At 47.8% G+C, this 22,697-nt stretch overlaps 2 protein-coding genes across 4 annotated transcripts in view; one reads left to right on the forward strand and one right to left on the reverse strand.

Moving 5' to 3' along the window:
* The window catches only part of LOC146775817 (FH1/FH2 domain-containing protein 1-like), a 2,636,482-nt gene that overhangs the window by 986,391 nt on the left and 1,627,394 nt on the right, over positions 1-22,697 (reverse strand). The window lies entirely within an intron of this gene.
* LOC146775819 (uncharacterized) lies at positions 14,648-15,334 on the forward strand. Its single transcript, XM_085638305.1, has one exon. The coding sequence runs from the start codon at positions 14,702-14,704 to the stop codon at positions 15,326-15,328; it is 627 nt and encodes a 208-aa protein (XP_085494431.1). The 5' UTR covers positions 14,648-14,701; the 3' UTR covers positions 15,329-15,334.

Consider the following 22,697-nt stretch of genomic DNA (forward strand, 5'->3'; position numbering starts at 1 on the left):
CAAACCTATCCTCTACATTAGTAGAAAATTGTTTCCTAGGGAATGTCATTATTCCACAATTGAGAAAGAGTGCCTGGCTATAAAGTGGGCAGTTGAAGCACTACAATACTATCTGCTAGGACGCCGCTTCACCATACTCACTGATCATGCCCCCTTAACATGGCTCGTGAAACACAAGGATTCCAATCAACGCATACTCAGGTGGTTCATGTCACTACAACCTTTCTCTTTCCAGACATTGCACATACCGGGAGCTAGACAAGGCTGTGCCGACTACCTGTCCAGGAATCCCTCCACTGAATGGCCCCAACGTCCATTCCTAGAGGGAGAGATATGTAAGGAGGAGGACGGAGCGGACCGGAAGCGGATCGGGACTGTGCCGCTGAACTCCCCTCCGGAAGTAGGAAGCGGTCTAGCCTTAGACGCGGCCAAGGGGGAGGAGCGACTGACGGAAGGGGACGCAAGACGCCTAAAGAGAGCAGAAAGAGAGCTGGCAGCGCGCGAGTCGGGAGAGAAGAGAGAGAGAAAGCAAGAGGACGGCGGAAAAGGAGAGACCAAGGACGAAGGAGAGCGGCGAAGGAGAGGAGCACAGGAGGAGGAAGGAGAGACGGAAGACGGCGAACCAAGGAGAGAGAACGTGATATACACGGCGACCAAACCCGGTGGGCTGAAGGGAGGAGAAGACGCCCCGGGTCCCAGCGCCGCGGTCCGGGGAACGGGCCGTGGCTCAAGGCAAGTGACTCTTCGGGGACCTTTTGGGTGGGGGTGGTGGGGAAGTTGTGAAGGGAGGTAGGGCACTAGAACAAGGGTGAGACCCTCCCGGACTCCCACACTTCCCTCCCCACACATGCCTTCGGTGATGGTAGCACGAAATACACCGTGTAAATAGCAGCCCTGACTCAGACCTGTTTTTGTTTCTTTTCCTCCCTTCCCTCACCTACCGAGCGTCTCAAGATGCGGATTCCGAACACAGAAAGCCAAGATCCTTCCAAGTGTCGGACGGCCCGTGCAAGGAAGATTCCTGGGACAGTGACTGTACATTTTGTTTGTTAAAAACTACTTATTTGGCCAAATCATACCGGAACATACCCCTAACATACCTACAGTGCTTGCTAGAATAAAGAGTCAGTACAATTGCACCTTTTGAACTCGGCGGGTGTTTATTCTTGGGGTCAACCTTCCCGTTAGGGACTCCCGAATACCACACTGCCCTCTGCATTAAATTGTAAACCCCCCCCACGATATCCTCTGGAGGAGAGTGTGGCGGAGGGGATGGTATAGAAATCACAGTCATCCCAAGGATCAGGAGCAGATACTGGATCTGGCAGTTCACCTTCCACTACCTCTTCTTCAGAGGAGGAAGTGTTGTGTGCTCCGGGATCAACTGCCCCGAGCCTAGTAAATCCACAGGTGTGCTAAGCAGTTGAGGACTTGTAGTTCCTGTAGGTTCTTCCACTTGAGGAACTTGATTCCCTGACTAATGTCGCGTGGAAGGAATCTTTATTTATAGCCTGCCAGCATGGCTTGAAGGGCCTCAATTTATGATGGCGGTAAATGATCCTTGTCCCTGGAACGTGGTTCTGGTCGGAAATTAAATTGATAACTATGATGTGGCATATACCCTTGTTGGTAATACTGCGCCTCTTCTTGAAAATCTTCATCCTCCTCGTCATCCTCCTGTCACTTCACATGAAGCTCAGATGGGCTGTGAGCTATATCATATAGAACATCATCGTCATCATCATAATCATCCTCTTCATCTACATACTCTTCCAATAGATGTGATGGAAGTAAAGGCGATACTTTGCTAAGAATGTCTTTGTCGGAGGCATCAACGGTGCAGAAATCACTGGAAAAGGTATTTCCTTCATCGACAGAGCTGGTATCAACGATATCTTTGTCGACGGTGTCGTTGTCGATGGTGTCTCCGTGGTTGACGGTATCTCCGTCGTCGATGGTGTCTTCGTCGACGATGTCTCTGCCGTCGACTAGGTCTCTGCCGTCGACTAGGTCTCTGCCGTCGACTAGGTCTCTGCCGTCGACTAGGTCTCTGCCGTCGACGGTACCTTCGCCGACGCTGTCTCTGCCGTCAATGGTACTTTCGTTTTTTATTTTTTTATTTTTTTTATTAGGGTTTTGCATTACAATATTCCATGTGAGACATCAGATACTTCGCAGTTTAACAATCTTTTGTGCCAATTTTAAGCATCAGCACTGTTTACAAAGGGCAATTTCATTTATTTTCTAGTCCTCAGTATACATTAACATATCATAGTCCATAGATCTACTACTGATTTGCCCCACTGGACGGTAATGTATCCTGCTGTGTCTGGACCGTTGTGTCACATGGTAGCGAGGGTTGGTATATCATCCCCTCCTCTATCTGTGTATGCCTTCCCCTGTAGTGTGTCTGATCATCTATTCTGTAAAATTAAGTCGGCGTCAGAACTGCCGATGGGGACTTAACTGTGAACCATGGGAAGAAATATCGGGGGGGGGGGGGACGCACAAGGTGGGCGAGGATGATCGGTTGTGACGAGTGATAAGATGACTGGCTATAGGTCCGACAGGTGCGTCATGGGGTCATCGTGGGGGAAATGAGCGGTTGTGGGGGTGGGCAATTGTCCCAGGGGCATTGTCCATCTAATCTATTCGACCCTCTTGCCTGTCTATTATTCCGCTATTGTTGGGATCAGTGTCGCGGGAGATAGAGAGGGGGTGGGGTGGGGGCTGTGTTGCTTCAGGTGTTTCCCCTGCTGTCATCTCCTGTTTGAAGTGAATTAATAACTGCGCCCATTCCATAGATACTGGATGTTTACGTGTACCCTTTACTTCTTCCTCTCTCAGGGTCTCTTCCTCCGCTGCCCCCCATTTGTTCATTGCCCCCACCCAAGCTGCTTCCGGAGGCCCGGTAGGGGCTCTCCAATGCATGGCTATATTCCTCTTTGCCAAGAGGATGGCTAAGGATGCGAATCGTCATTGTAATTTTGCAGACTTCTTTTTCCGGAAGACCCCCAGAGCGCATGCTTCCCATGTGGAGATGTTCGGGAGATTGACCGTTGTTCGAAGTGCATGATGTACCTTGTCCCAGTATGATTGTATGGAGGGACAACCCCAGAACATGTGCTTAAAGTTCGCTTCTAGTGTTTGGCAACGGGGGCATGTGAATCGTGTATCGGGGTAGAATCGGTGTAGTTTATCCGGCGTGAGATACGCGCGGTGTAGAATATTAAACTGTATGTTTTTGAATCGCGCATTTCTGGAAACCTTTTTGGGATATTCCAAAGCTTGGCTTCACTCTTTATCGTGGAATGCCCGACCCACGTCGTCTTTCCACGTCTGTTGCAGTCCGTCAAGGGAGAGATTGGTCAGTTCTCGGATCTCTTTGGAATGCCAAATGATTAAGTGCCTACCCGCTCCCATTCGCAGTATCGTGTGTAGCACTGGATGTGTCGGGGGCTCCCCATCCCGAAGGTCCCAGTATTGGCGACCTCTGTCTAAGAGTTGTCTGTACATTAGAAACTGTCCTTGTGGGAGGTCATACCACTCGACCATCTGGGCATATGTCTTCAGTTGCCCCTCATGAAACAAAGCCTCCACCTCTGTTACATCGTGATCGGTCCATACCCGAAGGGCTCCAGCGGTGTAGTATTCACTCCTCCGGGGGAATCCCACCAGGGGAAGTAACGGAGAGTACAATGGTCATCCCTTTGACATACGGTGCACTTGCATCATACATTTGTGGGCTATAGAAACCTGTAGCGGGTGTGTGCGCGCCGGTTTGGTGCCCGGCATTAACATTCTTCTGATAGCGGGGAGGGGTAGTCTGCCGTCCTCGGTTATTGTTTCTCCCACGTGCCTTTCTGCTGTCCAGTGAGAGAGCCATTGGACTTGCGCCGCAAGGAAATATGATTCGAAGGACGGAGCTCCCAGGCCTCCGCAAGTCGTGGGCAGGTACAACGTGCGCAGTGCTATTCTATGACGACCGTCTCCCCAGATCAGAGCTGCAAGTAGCGCGTCTAGTTCCCGAAAGAAGGAGCGCGGTGGGACTACCGGGAGATTCGTGAAGTAATAGAGCATTCTAGGAACCATAATCATTTTTGCTATGGCTACGCGCCCGATGGGTGCCAGAGGTAGTGTCTTCCAGAAACCCACCGCCGTTCGTAAGCCCGCCAGCGCTTTGCGATGGTTGCCCTCATAGAGATCCCCGGGGGAATGGTACAGCTGCACTCCCACATATCTGGGGGCTGTAGCGTTCCACGCTAGTGTCTGGGTGCCCACTGTGATCTCCAGAGGCGCCAGATGGGGGCTGAGTGGAAAAATCGTCGATTTTCCCCAATTGACTAAGTCCCGAAGTCTCTCCGAACTCCTGTAACGCTGTCCATATTGGGGTGAGATCGTCCGTAATGTCCCGAACATAAATCAGAAGATCATCTGCGTATAGTGATACGCAATGTGTTGTATCTGCTATTGGGATTCCCCACGTCTCCCCATCCCGTCGCAATCTTATGGCCAAAGGTTCCACCGCCAGAGCGAAGAGGAGAGGGAAAAGGGGGCACCCCTGCCTGGTCCCTTGCGCCACCTGGAATGGGTCTGAAATTAGTTTGCTGACTCGTACTCTAGAAGTGAGGTCTCTGTAGAGGAGCCGAGTATATGCCATAAGTATGGGGCCGACATTTATTTTCCGGAGGACAGCGAACAGATAGGGCCACATTAAGGTATCAAAACGCTTTCTCTAGATCCAAGATCAGGCATGCCGCTCGTGGGAATCGGTCTTTTGCTCTGTCTAGAATATGAAATAGCCTACGTAAGTTATGTGAGGTATTGCGTCGTGGAACAAAGCCACATTGGTCAGGGTGCACTAAAGCCGGAAGGATTGCAGATCGGCCAATAGCTTCCCTAGAATTTTGCAGTCCGCGTTTAAGAGCGTTATCGGTCTGTAGGAGGCTGGGAGTGTGGGGTCTCTGTGCGGCTTCAGGAATGTCACCAGGATCGATGCCCGAAGCGATTCCGGGAGCGTCCCTCTGGTTAGTGCATCCTCGTACATAGATGCCAACCGAGGCACCACCTGGGCCGCAAACGTGCTATAATATTCGAGTGGAAAGCTGTCCATTCCTGGTATGTGCAGTTTAGATCTGGGACATTACCCCTAAGATCACTAACATCTAAGTGGGACAAATGAGGCTGTTCCCTAGAAAACTGCCTATTTTACCCACAGGAAATAGAATCAGTAGACCATTTTCTCCGGTTTTGTCCCAACTATTCACTCCCACGTAAGAAATGGATAATTGCAGTGTGTAGGCTGAAGGGGATAAGGCACTACTGGGAGGCTTTAGGAATTGTAAAAAGTGATCTAAAGGAATCAATAGTCTTCGCAGACGCAAGTTTAATACAGTGGGCGAGGAACATTAAATCGAAAGGGTTGCCCTCAGGGAACCCTTAAATCTTATAAAAATCTAAGGTCCACAGGGTATATATACATCTATTTCTAATTCCTGAGCACAACTTGGGCGTGGTGGTGGACTGAGTAGGTTCCAACAATTAGGAATCACAGTTTAATCTGCACCCCCAGGAGATTAAAATCCATTAGGCAAATTTTCGTCCTTTACAATTAACCAACTAAAACCATGCTACCTCAAGCCCTGTAGGCAAAATGTGGCTATTGCGGTTCCTAAGTTTCGATACTTATGGTCCTTTCATAAGCTAGCAATGGTCTTATTATGCTCCAGTCCCTGTAACAAGCTTATACCAATATATATGATATTAGAGCCCATCTAATCTATTGCTGTACTGGAGAATCTAGACAGTATAATGGACCCTTTTAGCTCAATATTAAGTCTTCTCAGAGGCTCTCGCTGCTATTCGTTTTACTTGTCCATTTAGGAGGAGGGATTGATAATGTGGGCTTTAATTCAATATTAGCTTGAAAAATGATAATTGCTTGTGTTTTGTAACAAATGTATTTCATTAGATATCCTAGCTCATTTTATATGTAACATGTATATATGCATTTTATTAGATATTTGTAACTATTTTTATTACGTACTGTACTGCATGTTGCACTTTTAGGGTCATTCAACCGAAATAAAGTCTATTGATGGAGTGATGGGGATTCTTTAGTTTTAAAATCATGAACACAGACCAGGCTGTCAGCTGTCGGTGGCTCTCACCCTGTGGCATCTGTCGAACTTGATATCTGTCGAACTTGATGTCTTCTCACGCCGGGGAGCCTTAAATCAGGTGGAACAAGGCCTAGACATACTCCTCCAGCTCCGAGCCTTCTACGGCCGTTGGGACAGCAGTATCCCAATGTTATTCCTCCTGGATCTGTTTTCAAGGTCTTCCGCATGTGCCTGCATGTGGATCTGCTGTTCTTGGAGCTGGATTACTTCTTACTGCATACTCTCTATCTCTTCATCTCTGGCTGTTCTCCAAGGTTGTCACCCCTCCCCTACCTTGTCTACGTCTCTGCGTACCTCTCAAATCCAAGGAGAGGTCCTCCTTCACCGCTTGCAGATCCTCACGCAGGGAAGTGAATAGGGATTCTAGAAATTCACTGGTAACAGGGCTTTCAGGGGCTTCCCCACTGCCCCCAGATCTCGGCTCAGCTGATCTAGATTTCTCGCTGGAGGTCTCCCCAGCGGTCTTGAGGAGCATGTCTGGTAGGGTGCAGTCCTACTTGGACTTAGTAGAGTCCATTTCTTTGCAGGCCACTCCCGGGGAGGCTTCCATGTCTGGGACAGGCAGCCTCAGCCCCAAAGGTGAGCCAAAGGGTCCCAGGTAGTAGCCCCAAGAAGGGAGTCAAATCATGAGCCCCCACCTGCAATTAACGCTCTATGGGAGTCATCGGTGTCGGAGCGGACACAGGGGCCAAGCGGTGCTGCTTTCGGGCTCAGGAGCCAGGCCTGCCTGATCATTCACCCTCACTAGGCCAAAGACAGAGTCTCATTCGTCATCCCCCAGCTCTTCAACTGAGGGGTCAGGCGAGAGGCATACTCAGGCCTTCGTTTCTGTGTGCAGTCGCTGGGGTAGACAAGTAGTCCCACCACGCTGAGCACCTCCCCACTCTGGCTATCAATACAGCAGGCCCTGGACCCCCATCATCAGGGGCGCGGGCCCAACGTTGTTGTGTCGGAACCTACGGGCTCTGCCCGCATCCAGACCAGTTCCCTAGAAGAGGGCCTTCGTTCACCCAGTGCCGCCAGGACAGCGGGCTCAGGCCACTGCAATCCGACCTCACACTGGGTTCAGGGGCGCCGTCCACTCACCAAAAGCTTGTCCGGGGCCTCGCTGCAGGCGTAGGCCGCTGCCCATTGCCAGCAATCAAGTGGTCCAGGGCAGGTTCAGCGCTTGGTGGAGAGAATCCCCAAAGCTTCTGCCTATCAGAGAGGACCCAGAATCACCTTCAGTGGACAGGGGGTCCAGGCCACAATCCCACGCCAACCGGCGTGCTCTCAGCTCAAACCAGGCATAGCCTTCCCCACGCAGTCACCGGGTCTGCCCCTGCAGCAGAGTCCTGACCTGCTGCAGACATCCTCAGCAGGGCTTTGATCTCCGGAGCATAGTCCGAAGCCTTCAGCCGCCAAGGCCACACCCGCTGCCGCTGTCTAACTCTGCTGGCAAGCACAGCACCCACCGGAGCGCCCAGGTCCTTAATCAGGCTCCTGTCCAGCCAGCTGGTCCACGGGATCTCCGGGCACTGCCTCGCTGGCCTCCGGCCACGCTGCGGTACGGGGTGCAGACATTAAACAAGGTAGGGCTCAGAGATGAGCCCTGTGGGACCTCACATTGGAGCCTGAAGAACTGAGATTTAAAGCCTTCTACTTCAACAAATTGTTCCCGGTTTAACAGAAAATATCTGAGGAGTGCAAGGGCTGGGCCTACTATCCCTGCCTCTTGAAGCCGGTTTATTAGAATGCCGTGATCTACCGTATCGAAGGCAGCTGACAAGTCTGGCAATATCAGGGCTGCCGAGCCTCAGTTGTCAACTGCTTGTCTAATTTCCTCAGCTGCGGTAACTAAGGCCTGTTCAGGGTTATATCTGATTCTGAAACCATATTGGGTGGGGTCCAGAACATGATTGTTCTCAATAAAGTTTGCTACTTCTTGGTTCATATGTTTCTCCAAGATTTTCTGCCGGCAAAGGTAGGAGGGAAATAGGGCCATAGTTCCCTGGGTCTGTTTTATCCAAATTTTTAACAGAGGTAGAATAGATGTTTTTTTCCACATCTTTGGGAAGATCCCTGATTCAATGGTAGTATTAAGTGCCTCCATGAGTGAACGAGCGACTGTCTCCACTATCATATGGATTACTCTAGAAGGACAGGGATCCAACGGAGATCCAGATTTGGTGGCTAGGAGAAGTTTTGAGACTTGTTCACAAGACATTATTGTGAAGTTAGAAGATCGGGGCAGATCAGGTTCTGGGTGTGGGTTGAGCACTACTGAAGATAAATTTACAGCGTCTGACAATGCCTGTGAACTCTGATTGCTAGCAGAGCTTGAAGCAAAGGTGTTGTAAATAGTGGATACTTTATTGCAAAAAGAGGACGCTAGGCTATTACAAAAAGCTTGGTCTATTGTGTTTTGTTTAGTCTCCTGCAGATGACTTAGTTTCAGCACTGGCGCAAATAGCTCTTTGGAGTTATTCTTAGCTCCTTTTATGTTTTTCGAGAAGTAGCTGATTTTTGTTTTTTGAATCAGTTCTTTGTATTGTGCTAGTTTTGTCTTGTATAATTCTTTCTCCCTAGGATCATAATGCTGTCGCCAGAACCTTTCTTGTCCTGCAACAGAGTCTTCTTTATAGCCTTAGTTCCTCTGAGAACCAAGGTTCGGTGGGTGCTGTCCTACTATTTTTCCCTGCTCTCTGGGGAATGGTAGTTTGTACTGCTGCAGTTTTCCAATTGTGATATTCTAGTGCAGCTATCTCTGAATCTCGGGAGAGATAGGGTATATTCTGACTTAGGTGAGAAATGAAGTCTGTTGTGTGTGTGCACTGCCACAAGTATCTTCTATGGCTTCTAGCTAGGCATTGCTTAGGGCCTGCTAAGGTGGGCAAGGTGAGAGTTAATATCATTGCTGAGTGGTTGGACCAATGGAGTTATAAAGTATTATTATATTTTAAAAAATGACAGTCTGTGAAGAGAGCGCCCAGAAAGGTCCAGCTCTATGAGTGGGCCCTACCATAATCTGCTCTAGGCCTGCGCTTGTCACCAGGTCCATAAGGGCCACGGAGTCATTATCAGAACTGTAGTAAAGGTGAAAGTTAAAATCACCTAGATTAGTGTAATCTTGTGTTTTCACCTTATGTTCAAGGAGCTGGCCCATAGTTTGCATAAAGTTAGTTCTGGGTCCTGGTGGGCGGTACACTAATAGACCGTTGAAAGAATACACATGATTGACCGCTATCTTAAAGGAACGCACCTCAGCCTCTGTGTCAGTGGGAATGTCTTTAAATTATGCTTTTAAGTAATCTCTGTAGATTATTGCCACACCCCCTCCTTTTTTATGCAGACGATCCGTCCTGGCTATTGCGGAGCTAGGTGGAATAGCCATTACTAAATCGGGCACTAAGGTTTCATCAGCCCAGGTTTCCACGACAAAGATGAGGTCGAGGGCATACGAGTCAATAAAGTGCCCAAATTCATGTTTATGTTTAATTAAAGACCGTGCATTTATTAGAGCACATGACAACTCTCTGGTCTATTTTTAAGTCTTAGGATCAAACTGATCTTCCTTTGTTCCTAGAGGATGCTCCCTATTGCTCTTCCTTAGGTTATTGCTTGAAAGAATCTTGCTTTTCCTTAATCAGTGAGCATAATTTTGCAGCTTGGACATACTTGAGCCCCGGTGTCATATCTGCCTCCTAAAATTGGCCCTGGGCATTTATGAAGTACGGTAGATATTTCCAACTTACCATGCTTGAGACGATCATCACGGAACTGGAGGCTTTCGGGGCAGTGTCAGGCTTCAAGATGAATCTGTCTAAATCGCAAATCTTGAATCTCACTGTTCAGCCAAGCTCTTCGCACACAGTGTAAGTTCCAATGGGTGGATGCAGTGCTCTCATACCTGGGCATCTTGCTAGATAGGAACCTTCTTACGATGGCACAGTAGAATTTCTCCAACTTAGGAGCCACGATCCGCAAAGACTTGGATCGTTGGCGACAATTGTCGTTGTCCTAGCTGGGCAGAATAGCCATGGTCAAAATGAATGTGCTCCCTAGGATCCTTTACATCTTCCAGGCGCTCCTTCTCTCCCCTCCACCCAGGGAATTAAGGAAGCTTCTACAGAGTATAGATCGATTTATATGGGACAAGGCGAAGCATAGATTGCAAAAACAACTACTGCAACGTAAAAAAGTGGAGGGTGGATTGGCTGACCCCAATATTATGTGATACTTCTAAGCTGCCCAACTTAGATTTCTGGTAGAATGGAACTGCACCATGACCGAAAAGCACGGAGTCTTCATGGACCAAACCGTTGCGGGCTCACACATTTGGAGGGAAACTTGGCTCCCATGTGTACATAGATACTGGGGTCTATACTCTTGCCCGTTAAAAAGCACAACTTTCAAGGTATGGGATAAACTGGTACTCCCAGCAGGCCTCTCGACCTTTCCTTCACCTCTGACCCAACTGTTTGACAATCCAGAGTTCCCGCCGGGACAGTCGCCCCAGGTGGCTCAGTGGTGGCTAGCGAGTGGGTGTAAAAGTGTGGGCTGCCTTTTTGACCATGAGGGCCACATCCCGTTTGACAAGCTTAAATCCCAATACTCACTATCGGAACAAGAGAGGTTCACATACACCCAGCTCACCCACTGGGTCCTCGGCTCCAACGTTCACCCTAAAGTGGGGAGGCCCATGACCCCTTTTGAAAAATGGTTGTTTTTAAAATCTGACGATAAGAAACTCGTATCTGAACTCTACCGCTTTCTATCGAAAGCGCCACTTTCCCAAAGGATGCCCGGTCAAAGAAAGTGGGAAGCGACACGGGAACGCAGCCTCTCAGATAAAGAATGGGGAGACATATTTACAGGGCCCACCACACAACATTTAACGTAGGCCACACTGAAACAGCCTTTAAAATTGCATCCTATTGGTATTACACGCCTACTCGCGTACAAAGATGGAATGCACTCTGTGACGGTCGGTGTTGGAGGGAATGTGATAACCCGGGTCATTAATACACCTGCCATGGAACTGCCCCAAGCTAACGAGGTTCTGGGAGCAGGTGCTGGACGACATAGATGAAGACTTCTACACAGAGATCCCATGCCTCCCTGCGTACACAATCCTAGGCCTTCCTAATGCCCTTACCTACCCACTGCGGTCCATTAGGGGCCGGCAAGATGGCCATGGCACTTAACGCCGCTCATAGGCTTTTACTGGCACAATGAGGAACGAATAAGATCCCAGACCACGGGCAATGGCTTCACCACTTATGGTCACTATTGGGCATGTAGAGGTTGTCCATTCCGGCCAGCGCCAACCCCACCACTTATGCGAAAATTTGGGCCCCATTCATCTACATCTTGTCTAAAGACTTCAGAGAATTAACCTGCCCGGCATACTTGCAAATTCTCAAACTGGTCCCGCAAGCTTAGATAGAGACACTTGGGGGTGGCCCCTTGCAACATTTCTGCTTTCCTAACATAGGCTCACATCTATATGAGCATCCTCGGAAGGTGAGAGGGTGGGGGGGAGGGGAGGGGTGGTCTTTTTGTTACTCTTCGTATTGTTAATTTACGTTACTATGTTTTATTCGTTTGAACAAGGCTAAGCTTTTACAGCACAATGATGTCACTAAAACTGGCTCTACCCACTAGGTCCATAGACTTGCTGTTCACTGTCTGCCTCCTGAGGGTGCTCCCCGACGCAGCCAGCCCTGATAGGGTTGTAGGCGAATCGCTGTGTACCATACCCTCACCAGCTACCCCCCCCAGCCAACACTCTAAAGTCAGTTCCTTATCATGCTCACGTGTTAGCAATTTGCCCAGTCGGGGATGTAAGCAAACTGCTGTTGGAATTGCTTGCTCTGTTCTTTACAAATAAAAAGATTTAATACATAAATACAGGTGCCTTAAAACCATTAACTGTACCAACTTCAAGGTCTTCCTCGGTCAACAATTAAATAAACAATGATACATCTGAAAGTTTAGCTTGCAGAGGGTCATTAAGATAAGCGCTGCAACATGCAATTTCTCCCAGCACAGGTGATCTTTGTCGAAGGGCACTGGACATCAAGGATAGCATCAATTAATTTTACAGGCAGATTGAACGCTTTTAACTGTCACCCCTCAATCTCCACACACTGAGGCAGAAGTTGCTGTGACTTGTGTGCAGGACCCTCCCCTACTGCAGAGAAAGGAGGTCATCTTGAAGTGGTAGCAGGATAGGAGAGCACGGAATCATACTCTGGAGCGCTCGGTACCATACTCTCCTAAGTCCGAGGTAGTTAAGATGATTTAGCCCCAATTCTTCCTGATTTTTCTCAGAATTCAACATTGGAGAGGTAGCAGCTGAAAATCATACAGATGGAATGCATCTTCAGGGACCCCCCTGGTGGTAACTTTAGTGAGCACAAGTTTTGACAGGCACACTTTTCTGCCTGCATTTGTTGGATTACCTGCACCTAAGGGACTCAGTGTCCCAGAGAACGCCGCTCTCAAGGAGGAGGGGGAGCCAGGCAGCACGCCAGCACTGCACGCGCTTAAAAGCACTGGTTGCCTCCCGTGGCGCGGGACACTTTTCTGCCTGCATTTGCTGAATTACCTGCACCTAAGGGACTCGATGTCCCAGAGAACACCGTTCTCGAGGAGAAGGGGGAGCCAGGCAGCACACCCGCGCCACACACGCCTAAAAGCGCTGGTTGCTTCCTGCGGCGCGAAATGCGCCCGGGCTAAGCCCGGGCCAAGGGCAAACCAGTCCGTGCCCACCAGAACCTGGAAGAGGCTCCACTGGCCCACCCCTCTTGGTCCTGGGACTCAGTGGTAGGAGCTTGGTGTGGCAGTGTAGACTTCTGGGGACGTGACTGTAGGGAAGACACCGACGAAGGAGCCTTGTGGACGATTACCACCATCTTCAAGTACGGGAAGGTAGGAGGAGTTTTCTTTGGCATCTTGAATTCCGGCCAGGGGTGTCAGGTTTGACTGTAGTCACATTTTAGTCCTTCTCAGCGCTACCTGCTGGCTAGTCTGTTTAGCTAGCAATTAACCCTGCTTGGGAACCATGGGGAAAGGTAAAGGCCCGACATCAGTACCCCCAGGACCATCAGCCTCTACGATGGACTCCTTTTTATTAGGAGCAGCTGGGATTATAGTAAAGGAAATTGAGCTGGTGGCCTGCCGGCTCTCTCGTTCCCCTGTACTCCACCATTTCCAGCCCACTTTGTATATCGGGGGTTAGCTCATCACAGCCTGCCCAGGATACCCAGCTCGACCAAGGACCCTCATCCACACCAGCAAGATCCCCGAGTTCAGGGGCGGAGGGAGGTTATGGCCTAGACGTAGGTTTAGCCATCAAGGCCTGAGTCTACTGATCCAACTAGAACTAAATAAGGACCTGGTGTGTAATGTCAAGCCAAGGGGATCGAGGGTAGGGGCAGGACTGGGAGTAAAAAGGAAAGGCTCGTTGACAGGGGCCAAAGCGAAAAGTCCAAGGGCAGAGGGGTCAGGACAAACTGTCAGCAAACCGCAACCACTAACTAAGGACGATATGGAGGCTATGAGGGATGGCTGGATGGATTCCTTGCTGACAAGTATAGACCACAAACTAGACCCTATTAGGTAACGTTTAGCCATAATGGAGCTGGAGCGTACAAGCATTTACCAACATAGGCCAGCTGGGGACACTGACCCTCAAAGTAGTTCGGGGGAGGGGGGGGGGGGGGGCTTTAGCTGGTCCCCGGTCAGCGAGTGACATAACCGGTGAGCAAGGGCTAAGTGGGAATATGTCACCCTTAATACCTGTGCAAGGTAGTGCCAATCTTCCTCTCCGGCCCCTGGTGAATTCAAACTCCAGGGTGGTGGACTCATTGGGCAGAGTGGTAGCATTGAAATCCCAGTGCTCCATAGCCTGCCCTGGTCCAGCTAAACCCACAATGGGAGAGACATTGAGAAGAGGGGGGGGTCCTCACAGAGGCCCGAGCAGCAGACCCCAGGGGGGAGAGGCAGAGGTTACCAACTTTACATCTTCCACCTGAATCTTCATCCTATTTAGTAGTACTCAGGAATGTACTGTTGCTCCACATGGGTGCCGCTGAAGATTTTGACCAACTTAACAACAAAGTTCTGCATTGGCTGAAACACAACACCGCCCTTGGTCTAAGGTTGGAGAGATTCATAAATATGGTGTGCAGAATTTCCTGGGTCGGGAGGTCTATAAAAAACTTTGCAGGAGACTGAGTAATCATCAACTTTATCAGACCCCACCTGGTAGAGAGAATCTTATATGCAGCATCACAGAACAACTCATGTGGGGTTGTCTCGTGTATCGTGGCTCTTCCTCTGGGGCCTTTTTATAGACCTTTTAGCAGTGCGATGGCACCCAACAGGGAGGACTTATGGAGGCTCCCGGTTTATTCCGTTCGTCCCCAGCCGGATCGGCAGATGTTAACACAAGACATACCCCTTCGGTGTGACTGGTGGCGCCGAAGCGCCCAGGGCACACAGGCAAGGTGGGCGAGCCTCTCCCGCCGCACATGGCTTGGAGGGGAGCGCTATGCGCCCTGTTGATACTGCTCCACCTTCGGGCTCTCTGCGCAGCAACTGTCGAGGCACGCACAGAATGCCACGTCCCAGAGCAAGTCGACCACACGCAGCCTTTCCCACATGAAGTGTTCCCAAGCAAGAAAGGAACGTCACTGCGATATACATGCGAAGCTGGCTACAAGCGGAAAGCAGGGACGTCTAATCTCATTGTGTGCCAAGCAGATGATGGTGGAGGCACAGCACGCTGGACAAAGCCAGAGGTAGAATGCATCAGGGATCCATCACTGCCACCTCCCCCAGCTACATTCACAACCAAGAGGACGACATCAAGCACTGCTCCAGAGCCACACAGCACCACTTATCAAGATCAGTTCTGGAACAAACATACACAGATAGGTGGCGGAGTCACTGCCGTGCTGGTAATTATAATGTTATCAGGAATTGCATTATTCATGATCTGGAAAAAAAGAAAGCAGCAGCATGCATCGAGAACCAGTACCGAGGCCTCTTCCATTCCAATGATGAGTCCTACTAGCGCTGCCGCCGAGGAGAGGCCGGATAGCAACGTCACAGAGGAAGTGGAACAAACTACAGAAGAAGCGGAAGAGGGAACGTAAGGCCTCCCCCGCCGTGCTACTCGGACTGCTTCCGAAGTTATTGCATAGGTGGACTCTTCTGTGCCATGAGCACAGCACCTTAATGTTGTTAAAGAAATCATCCTTCTCGCACTGAGTACCGAGCCTGCCTAACAGTTTCTACGGTAAAGAGAAAGCCATGTTTGTTTCCACACCAGGGTTCTGTCCTTTTTATACTCTCTACAACATTCGAAAGGCGTGTGGATGCTTCCGGCTCTGGTGAGGAAACGGAGGAAGCTCTTCCAGCGCACCCAGCTGCGCTTCATCAAATGTGAAAGAAATGTCATATTGGGTGTCTTTTAGGAGGCCCGGATTGACTGAATGAGTGATGGATGCAAGCACCAAGTTTAAGGAATGGATTTTAGCTTAAGTACATCCTAACTCTGCTCCTGCAGATTTCATAGTACCACAAGTGGAACGAAATTATATTTTGTATATGAAAGCAATGACGCGAGAAGATGCAACACATTCCCTATGCATCAAAGTTTCAATATGTGCATAGATAGATTTAATCTAAAAAGTCATTCGTTTCAACATCCATTAGACAGATTTAGTTCACTTCAATTCTCCTGAAAGTTTAGTTTAGTTTTATCCATTTATAGAGCGCTTGGTTACACCAAACGGTGTGTCCCCGCAAACATCATAATTTTAATGCAAGAAGACTAAAAGAAAAACACAGCCATTGGCAAAACCGAAAAGTCTCGCCTGTACAAGAGACAATTGCTTGCTAATATGTTGTACAACAGCATGGCTTAACGTTAGTGAGGTATAGGAGAGTGGAGTGGCATAGAGTGGAATGGCGCAAATTTAAGAGGCAGGGAATGTCGTGTACTGGAGTGGCATAGTGTGAAGTAACGTAGAGTGGCATACACTGGAGTGGACTGGTGTAGAGGACATTGGCATAGAGTGGTGCAGAGTATAGTGCCGTAGAGTGCACTGGTACTGAGTGCAGTGGCATTGAATTCATGGGTGCACAGTGCAGCATCGTAGGATGGAGTGTATAGATTAGAGTGGTGCATAGTAGAGTGAAATGGGGCAGAGTGGAGTGGGGCAGAGTGGCATAGAGTGCAGTGGTGCAAAGTGGAGCGGGGTAGAGCTGAGTGATGCAGAGTAGAGTCGAGTGGCATAGAGTGCAGGGGTGTAGAGTAGCATAGAGTGGTGCAGAGTTGAGTATAGTGCAGTAGAGTGGAGTGGTGCAGAGTACAGTGGGGTACACTTTAGTGGTGGAGAGTGCAGTGGTGTATAGTGGTGTAGAGTACAGTGATGCAGAATAGAGTGCAGTGGCGTACAGTAAAGATGTGTAGAGTGCACTGGTGTAAAGTGCAGTGGTTAAGAGTAGAGTTGCATAGTGTGCAGTGGCATGGAGTAGATTGTTTCAGAGCAGAGTGAAGTGGCATAGATGGGAGTGGTGCAGAGTACATTGCAGTTGCATAGAATGACACAGTGTAATGGCATAGAGTAAAATGGTGTAGAGTGCAGAGGCATAGAATGCATTTGTGAAGAGTAGATTAAAGTGGCATAAAGTGGATTGGCATAGAGTGCAAGGGTATTGAGTTGAGTGTACAGAGTAAGTGCATAGGCGTAGAGTGTATCGGTATAGAGTGCAGTGTTGCAGAGTAGCATAGAGTAATGTGGCGTAGAGTGGACTTGTACAGAGTAGTTTGGTGTGGCCTAGACTGTAGTGGTGTAGAGTAGAATGTCGACAAATTGGCGTAGAGTAGAGTGGCGTAGCCTGAAGTGGCATTTAGTGCAGTGGCTTAGAGTGGAGTGGTGTAAAGAGGAGTTGTGCAGAGTAGAGTCAGTGGTGTAGCGTGTGCAGAGTGGATTGGTGAAGAGTGGAGTATTCTTGGTGAGGTAGCACACTGCGATTACAGACAACATATATTTAATTGAAATGACCATTACATTTGCACAGACATACAGTTTTACTAATAAAACTATACAGTGCACCACTAAAAAAAAAAAAAAAAAAAAAAGACATACCCCTTCACAACTTTTTTACACCTTTGGAAACGTTGGACTCCTGTGATTGACTAACTTGTATAGAACAAATAAAGACATCACCTTTCCACCAAATGAAAACAGGGACTCTTCCTACAGCTCCAGGGGATGGCAAGGCCTGCAGATGTATTTCATGGAACATGGCACGTAGTAGGATTAGCAAGCAAATTTACTGACCCCGGATGGATCACCTTTATAAAAGGATTTAACGCGATTTGCCTTCAGGAGACATGGACCAACATGAATAGCTTTTTCCTAGAGGGATTCAATACCTTCTTTGTGCCAGCCACTCCTTCACGGATGGGAAGATCTAAGGGTGGGCTGGTAATTTATGTCTCCTTGGATATACAATGTCGCTTGAAGGTGTTACCAACTGACAATCCTTGCTTGCAGGCTTTATCTTTTTCCCAGGGGTCTGTTAGTTTTTTGTTGTTGAATTTTTATAATGCCACTCCCGCCTCTTCAGATGTCTGTAACATCTCTAGGATGGGCTCTTTTCTAAGGAAAGTGACCGTTAAGGCCCCTTAAAACGGTCACCTTATGCTTGCAGGAAATTTTAATATTCACCTATGCGGGGATCCAACAGCAGGAATTTTAACTGACATAGAATGCCCGCGTAGGTCGGGCATGCATGTATAACATACCATGCAGGGAGACACTCTTAATTCCCTGGTTGATGAGTTTGATCTAACTCTGACCATGAGTAGGTTGGTCCAAGGTATGAAATCCTTCAATCCCACCTTCACAGGGAGGGGGAGTGCAACATTCATAGATTTCATCTTTGTTTCCAGCCCCTTTCTACCAATTTCTTCTGGACTTTACCATTGCCGACGAATCGAGTCATGAAATGGTTTGATCGTGACTGCTCCCATGCAGCCAGGAACTTGAGGGGGGAATTAGGCACCAAACCGAGGGACCGCGCTTCGGTTAAAGAGTGTAGAGGGATATACAAAGCGGAACTAGCAAGGTGAAGGAAAAGGAGGAGGCATGGAGTAAGCTCATGGAGGCCGGCACCTTGAAAAATAGTTACCAGTTTTGGAGCATTGTCAACAGTCCATTTCTGTCATGAGAAAACACACAGGTTCTTGACGCCGATATCACAGAAGAGGAATGGGTTGGTCATTTTGAGGAAATGTTCAAAAGCCCACTAGTTGCCAGTATAGCCATCGGTGGTGGTGGAGGGAAGTCAGCCCTTGTTATCAGCCGACGAAGTCAGTAAGGGTATTGCAGGGTTATCTAAAAACAAGGCTCCAGGACCCACTGGTATTCCCTAGGACCTTTATATATCTAACACACAGCTGTGGGTGCCAATTCTCAATACTGTTATTAATGTAGCAATAAGAGATGACCCTCCTAATACTTGGGCCATAGCCACTATTGGCCCAGTTTAAAAAAAGGAAAAAAGGGATAGTACCCTCTGCTACAGGCCCATATCCCTATTGGAGTTTTAGGTCAAAGTGGTGGGACGTATCCAGTTGGATAGGTTGTCTACATGGGCAGACGATAACATTCTGGCTGACATTCAACAGGGTTTTCGTCCAGGGAGTTCGACAGTCGATCAATGTTTAAACTTGTATATGATTGTCAGCAAATATACCATCGCCCAACCCGGTAGCATATATCAGGCCTTCATGGACTTGTCTTCTGCCTTTGATCGCGTGAACAGAAACAAGTTTTGGGAGACCTTATTGGGCATGGGTGTGGATAAAGACATCGTCTTCTTCTAACGTGAGCTTCATATGGATACCAAAGCGGTAGTACGATACACTAACGACAGTAAGTTAACCCGATAGTTCCTAATCCAGAGAGGGGTCCGACAGGGTTGTATACTGGCCTCATTTTTATTTAATTTATATGTTAACAACTTGGAGAAGGTATTAGTTGACACACAGGTAGATTTTCCCCATGTGGGACAGTTTGGTTTGCCGGTATTATTGCGGATGACGCTGTCCTCATGGACCAGACCGAGAGGGGTTTGCAAATTTTACTTAACTCCTTCGTGAAGTTTATGGAAGACCGGGACCTGTTGGTCAACAACTGCAAGTCATATGTGATGCAGGTGGGGCAGAGTTCAAGGAAGACTTAATTTTAAGGTTGGGTCTACCTCAGTCCTCCAACACTAGTGTCTTCTCTTACCTGGGTGTCATGCTGGACACCAAGCTACATTGGGGCCCTTTAAAAAGCAAAAAGCAAGGGGACTTTTTACGGGCCAACACTGCAATTTTTTACTTTGCCTCGCGGTCGGGCAAACAACCAATATGTGCAATTTCGCTGATTTATAGAGCCAAGTATTTAGCACATGTGACTTATGGTAGTAAAATCTGGGGCCACATATCTCATGAGGAGCTACAAAGAATCGAAAAAAGGTTCCTGAGATGTCTCCTATGTGTTCCCCAGGGAACCTCCACTTTTATCGAACATGAAGATTTGGGTATGTCTTGCCTGTCAGATTTTTTGTTGTTTAGCCACCTATCTTATTGGCTCATAGTTTGGTTGAACAAGGGGACCGCCTTGAATAAAGATATCCCAAGGGACTGTATTGCCCCTGAACACGGCCATCATATCCCTTGGCTTAAATACATCCGGAAAGGTTTTAGTACTCTAGATCACACACAAAGAGAGACCATGAATCATGTGTGTGTAAATCAGTGAATAGAAAATGTTACATAAGGCAAAGGGGACTACAAGGTGTAGAATTCACAATTTATCCATACTGGTAGGTATTTTTTAAGAGTGCTTGGTCTGGAGAAGCAGAAACTCAGGATTCAGAATATAACACAGGGATTAACATTGACTTTAATAATAAGGATTTATTTCTACCCAAACAAACCTTTTTAGCAGCATCGGGATAATGAAAGACTGGGAAAAAGCATAACTTACTAACTTGTACTGTGGAGTTTGCATGCAGTTCTTTGATGGCAGTTCATAGCTCACTGTGCTAAATTACGATTGGAACTTGTGAACTGCACAATAACAAAAGAATCTCTGTGGCAAAAGCAGGAACCCAGTGAGCTATGCACAAAACAAAATACTGTTTTAAAAAAACTGCATGGTAGACATTCTTTGTAGCAGGCATATTAACCACCAGCGCTTCCTCAGGTGAGTCAAAGCTGCCATTGGACAAAACCTTCATCTCTCTACAGGAGGTACATTAATCACCGGAGTTATCTTGACACTTTTATTGCTACCCAAAAACTGCTGATTATTCAAGGAACTTTGCAGTGCCTTTAAAACTGCTGCCTGGGGACCCCCTAGGAATGTGTCACGGACCCCTGGGGATCCGCGGACCCCAGTTTGGGAACCACTGCTCTAGGAAGAGCAGATTTCTTTAGCATCCCGGATTCAATCAAAAGAAAGAACCTACTGTGGGCCAAGGAGTCTTTTCTTAGACAGCGGGTGGTGGACAGGGAAGAGCGTGAGCTTATGAAGCCCAGTGTACGAGAAGATATCATCTTGAAAACTGCACAATCTATGTAACCGTACCTCCTAGGGCTTCCCAACTCGTACGACCGTTTTTTATTGACAAGGTTCCGATTTGACTAATTCCATTTCCTCCTCGCTCACCCACAAGGGAGTAGTACAGGCGAGACCCAGCCGCCAATCGGTTGTGACGGCAAGTCCCCTCAGGACACGATCATTTTTTAATGTTCTGCAGTAATTATGAGGTGTCGAGAAAGACTTATCTAATTCCAATTTTAAAAAAAGCTAATTTTAATCAAGTGTGCTCTGCCTTTTTAGCTATGCTTTCAGGGTCCACGTTATGCCATGTTCTTAGTTTTTTTAAAGGCAGCAGTTAGGCTTAGGTCTAGCTGTGACTAAGTTCCACGAGTAGAGTAGGCTTGAATGTGAGATCACTTTGCTTTTTTATAACTTGTTATACTTGTGTTTTACATGTTCATTATAGCATGTGTTTTATAATAATGAATGAAAATCGACAATTAATAATAATAATGGATGGGAGTTTCTTGTATTTTTGTAACGCTGACTTTTTTTTTTAAATATCTTTTTAATTGCCATTTGTTATTATATACAGTCATACATGTGGTAAACCATTTACAATAGGTATCTCTGGGTTTAGCAGTGGAAATTATAAGCTTTGAAGGTAAATACCATTTCATATGATCTTCTCTACTTTAGAAGTCTGAAGCTTATAGGGTATACCATAACATCTTGTAGTGTCTCTAGTTATACACTCGCCTCTACCACATTACAATAGGAAAGATAGTTGAGACATCAAACAGTAAGGAAGACCCAGCTGTTCCATTCATATGGGCTCGCTGTCCATGTGGGAGTAGCAGTATAACCAGTCCAGACTTTCAGAGGGCGCTATACCGTTAATCCCTCAGTTCCCAATTGCATCTGGTATACCAAAAAAAAAATATATATATATAGTTTGTGGCAGATAACTAACGCCAAAGTAATCCAGCAAGCAAATAATGAAACACCAGAGTGTATGCCCTGTATCTCTTCCTATTTTAATAAACTCAACATTAAAACTAACTACCAGGGGTCGAGCTCAGTATACTTTGTATAAATTATTTTACTTGGGCTAATGACATCCGTGAGGCAATGAGGGAGACCTGGGCGGTAAAGGGCTACCAACCTCCCTACCATGTTAGGCTAACACAGTGGAAATCGACCTTCCACCGCGCTCTGAAGTGCCATAAATACCCACGTCTAGGTTTGGGTGTCTAACATGCCAAGACTGAACTATGTGTAGTTCTGGGTGTCCAAATCAGTCAGATCTATATCAAAAGACTGTAGTGGGGCATGACGCTTATCCCAAGCTTTCACTATATCAGCCCAGGGTTCTGCAAGTGGTTTGCGTTGTTTAGTCACTCTGTCTTCTATGAGCAGAGCCCGTTCCTCGGCTCTCGCCCAACACGTCAAATCATCCTCCCATTTAGTCATTAATGGTGCCTGTTTTGCTTTCCATCCAAGTGCTATACGCCGTCGGGCCAAGAGCAAGTCCAAGTCTATGAAGCGAAACTGCAGCTGTTTGGCTTTGGGCCTCTGGGATATGTCCAGGAGGCAAAAAGCTGGTGCGCATGCAATACCCAGTGACATCACTTTGTTTATCAGCTCCACCACTTTCGTCCAATAGTCACGGAGCTTAGGGCAAGACCATACCATGTGGTTAAAGTCCGCATCACCAAGAGTACAGCATGGACATGCTTGGTCGGTACCCCCAAATACCACGTTCAACCGGTGTGGTGTGAGATAAGTTCTATGTAACCAGTTAAATTGTAAGTATTTAAAGGCAGCGTTTCAAGACACCTTCTTGGGGCCTCCCAAGGCCCTTTCCCATTCTTTATCAGTAAACTGCCTAGCAAGCATCTCCTCCCATCTC

Source organism: Triturus cristatus, chromosome 12 (assembly GCF_964204655.1).
Source record: "Triturus cristatus chromosome 12, aTriCri1.1, whole genome shotgun sequence".
NCBI classification, from domain to species: domain Eukaryota; kingdom Metazoa; phylum Chordata; class Amphibia; order Caudata; family Salamandridae; genus Triturus; species Triturus cristatus.

Excerpts from the sequence above, each read along its gene's own strand:
- LOC146775819 (XM_085638305.1), top strand. The coding sequence starts at position 14,702 with ATGGCTTGGAGGGGAGCGCTATGCGCCCTGTTGATACTGCTCCACCTT.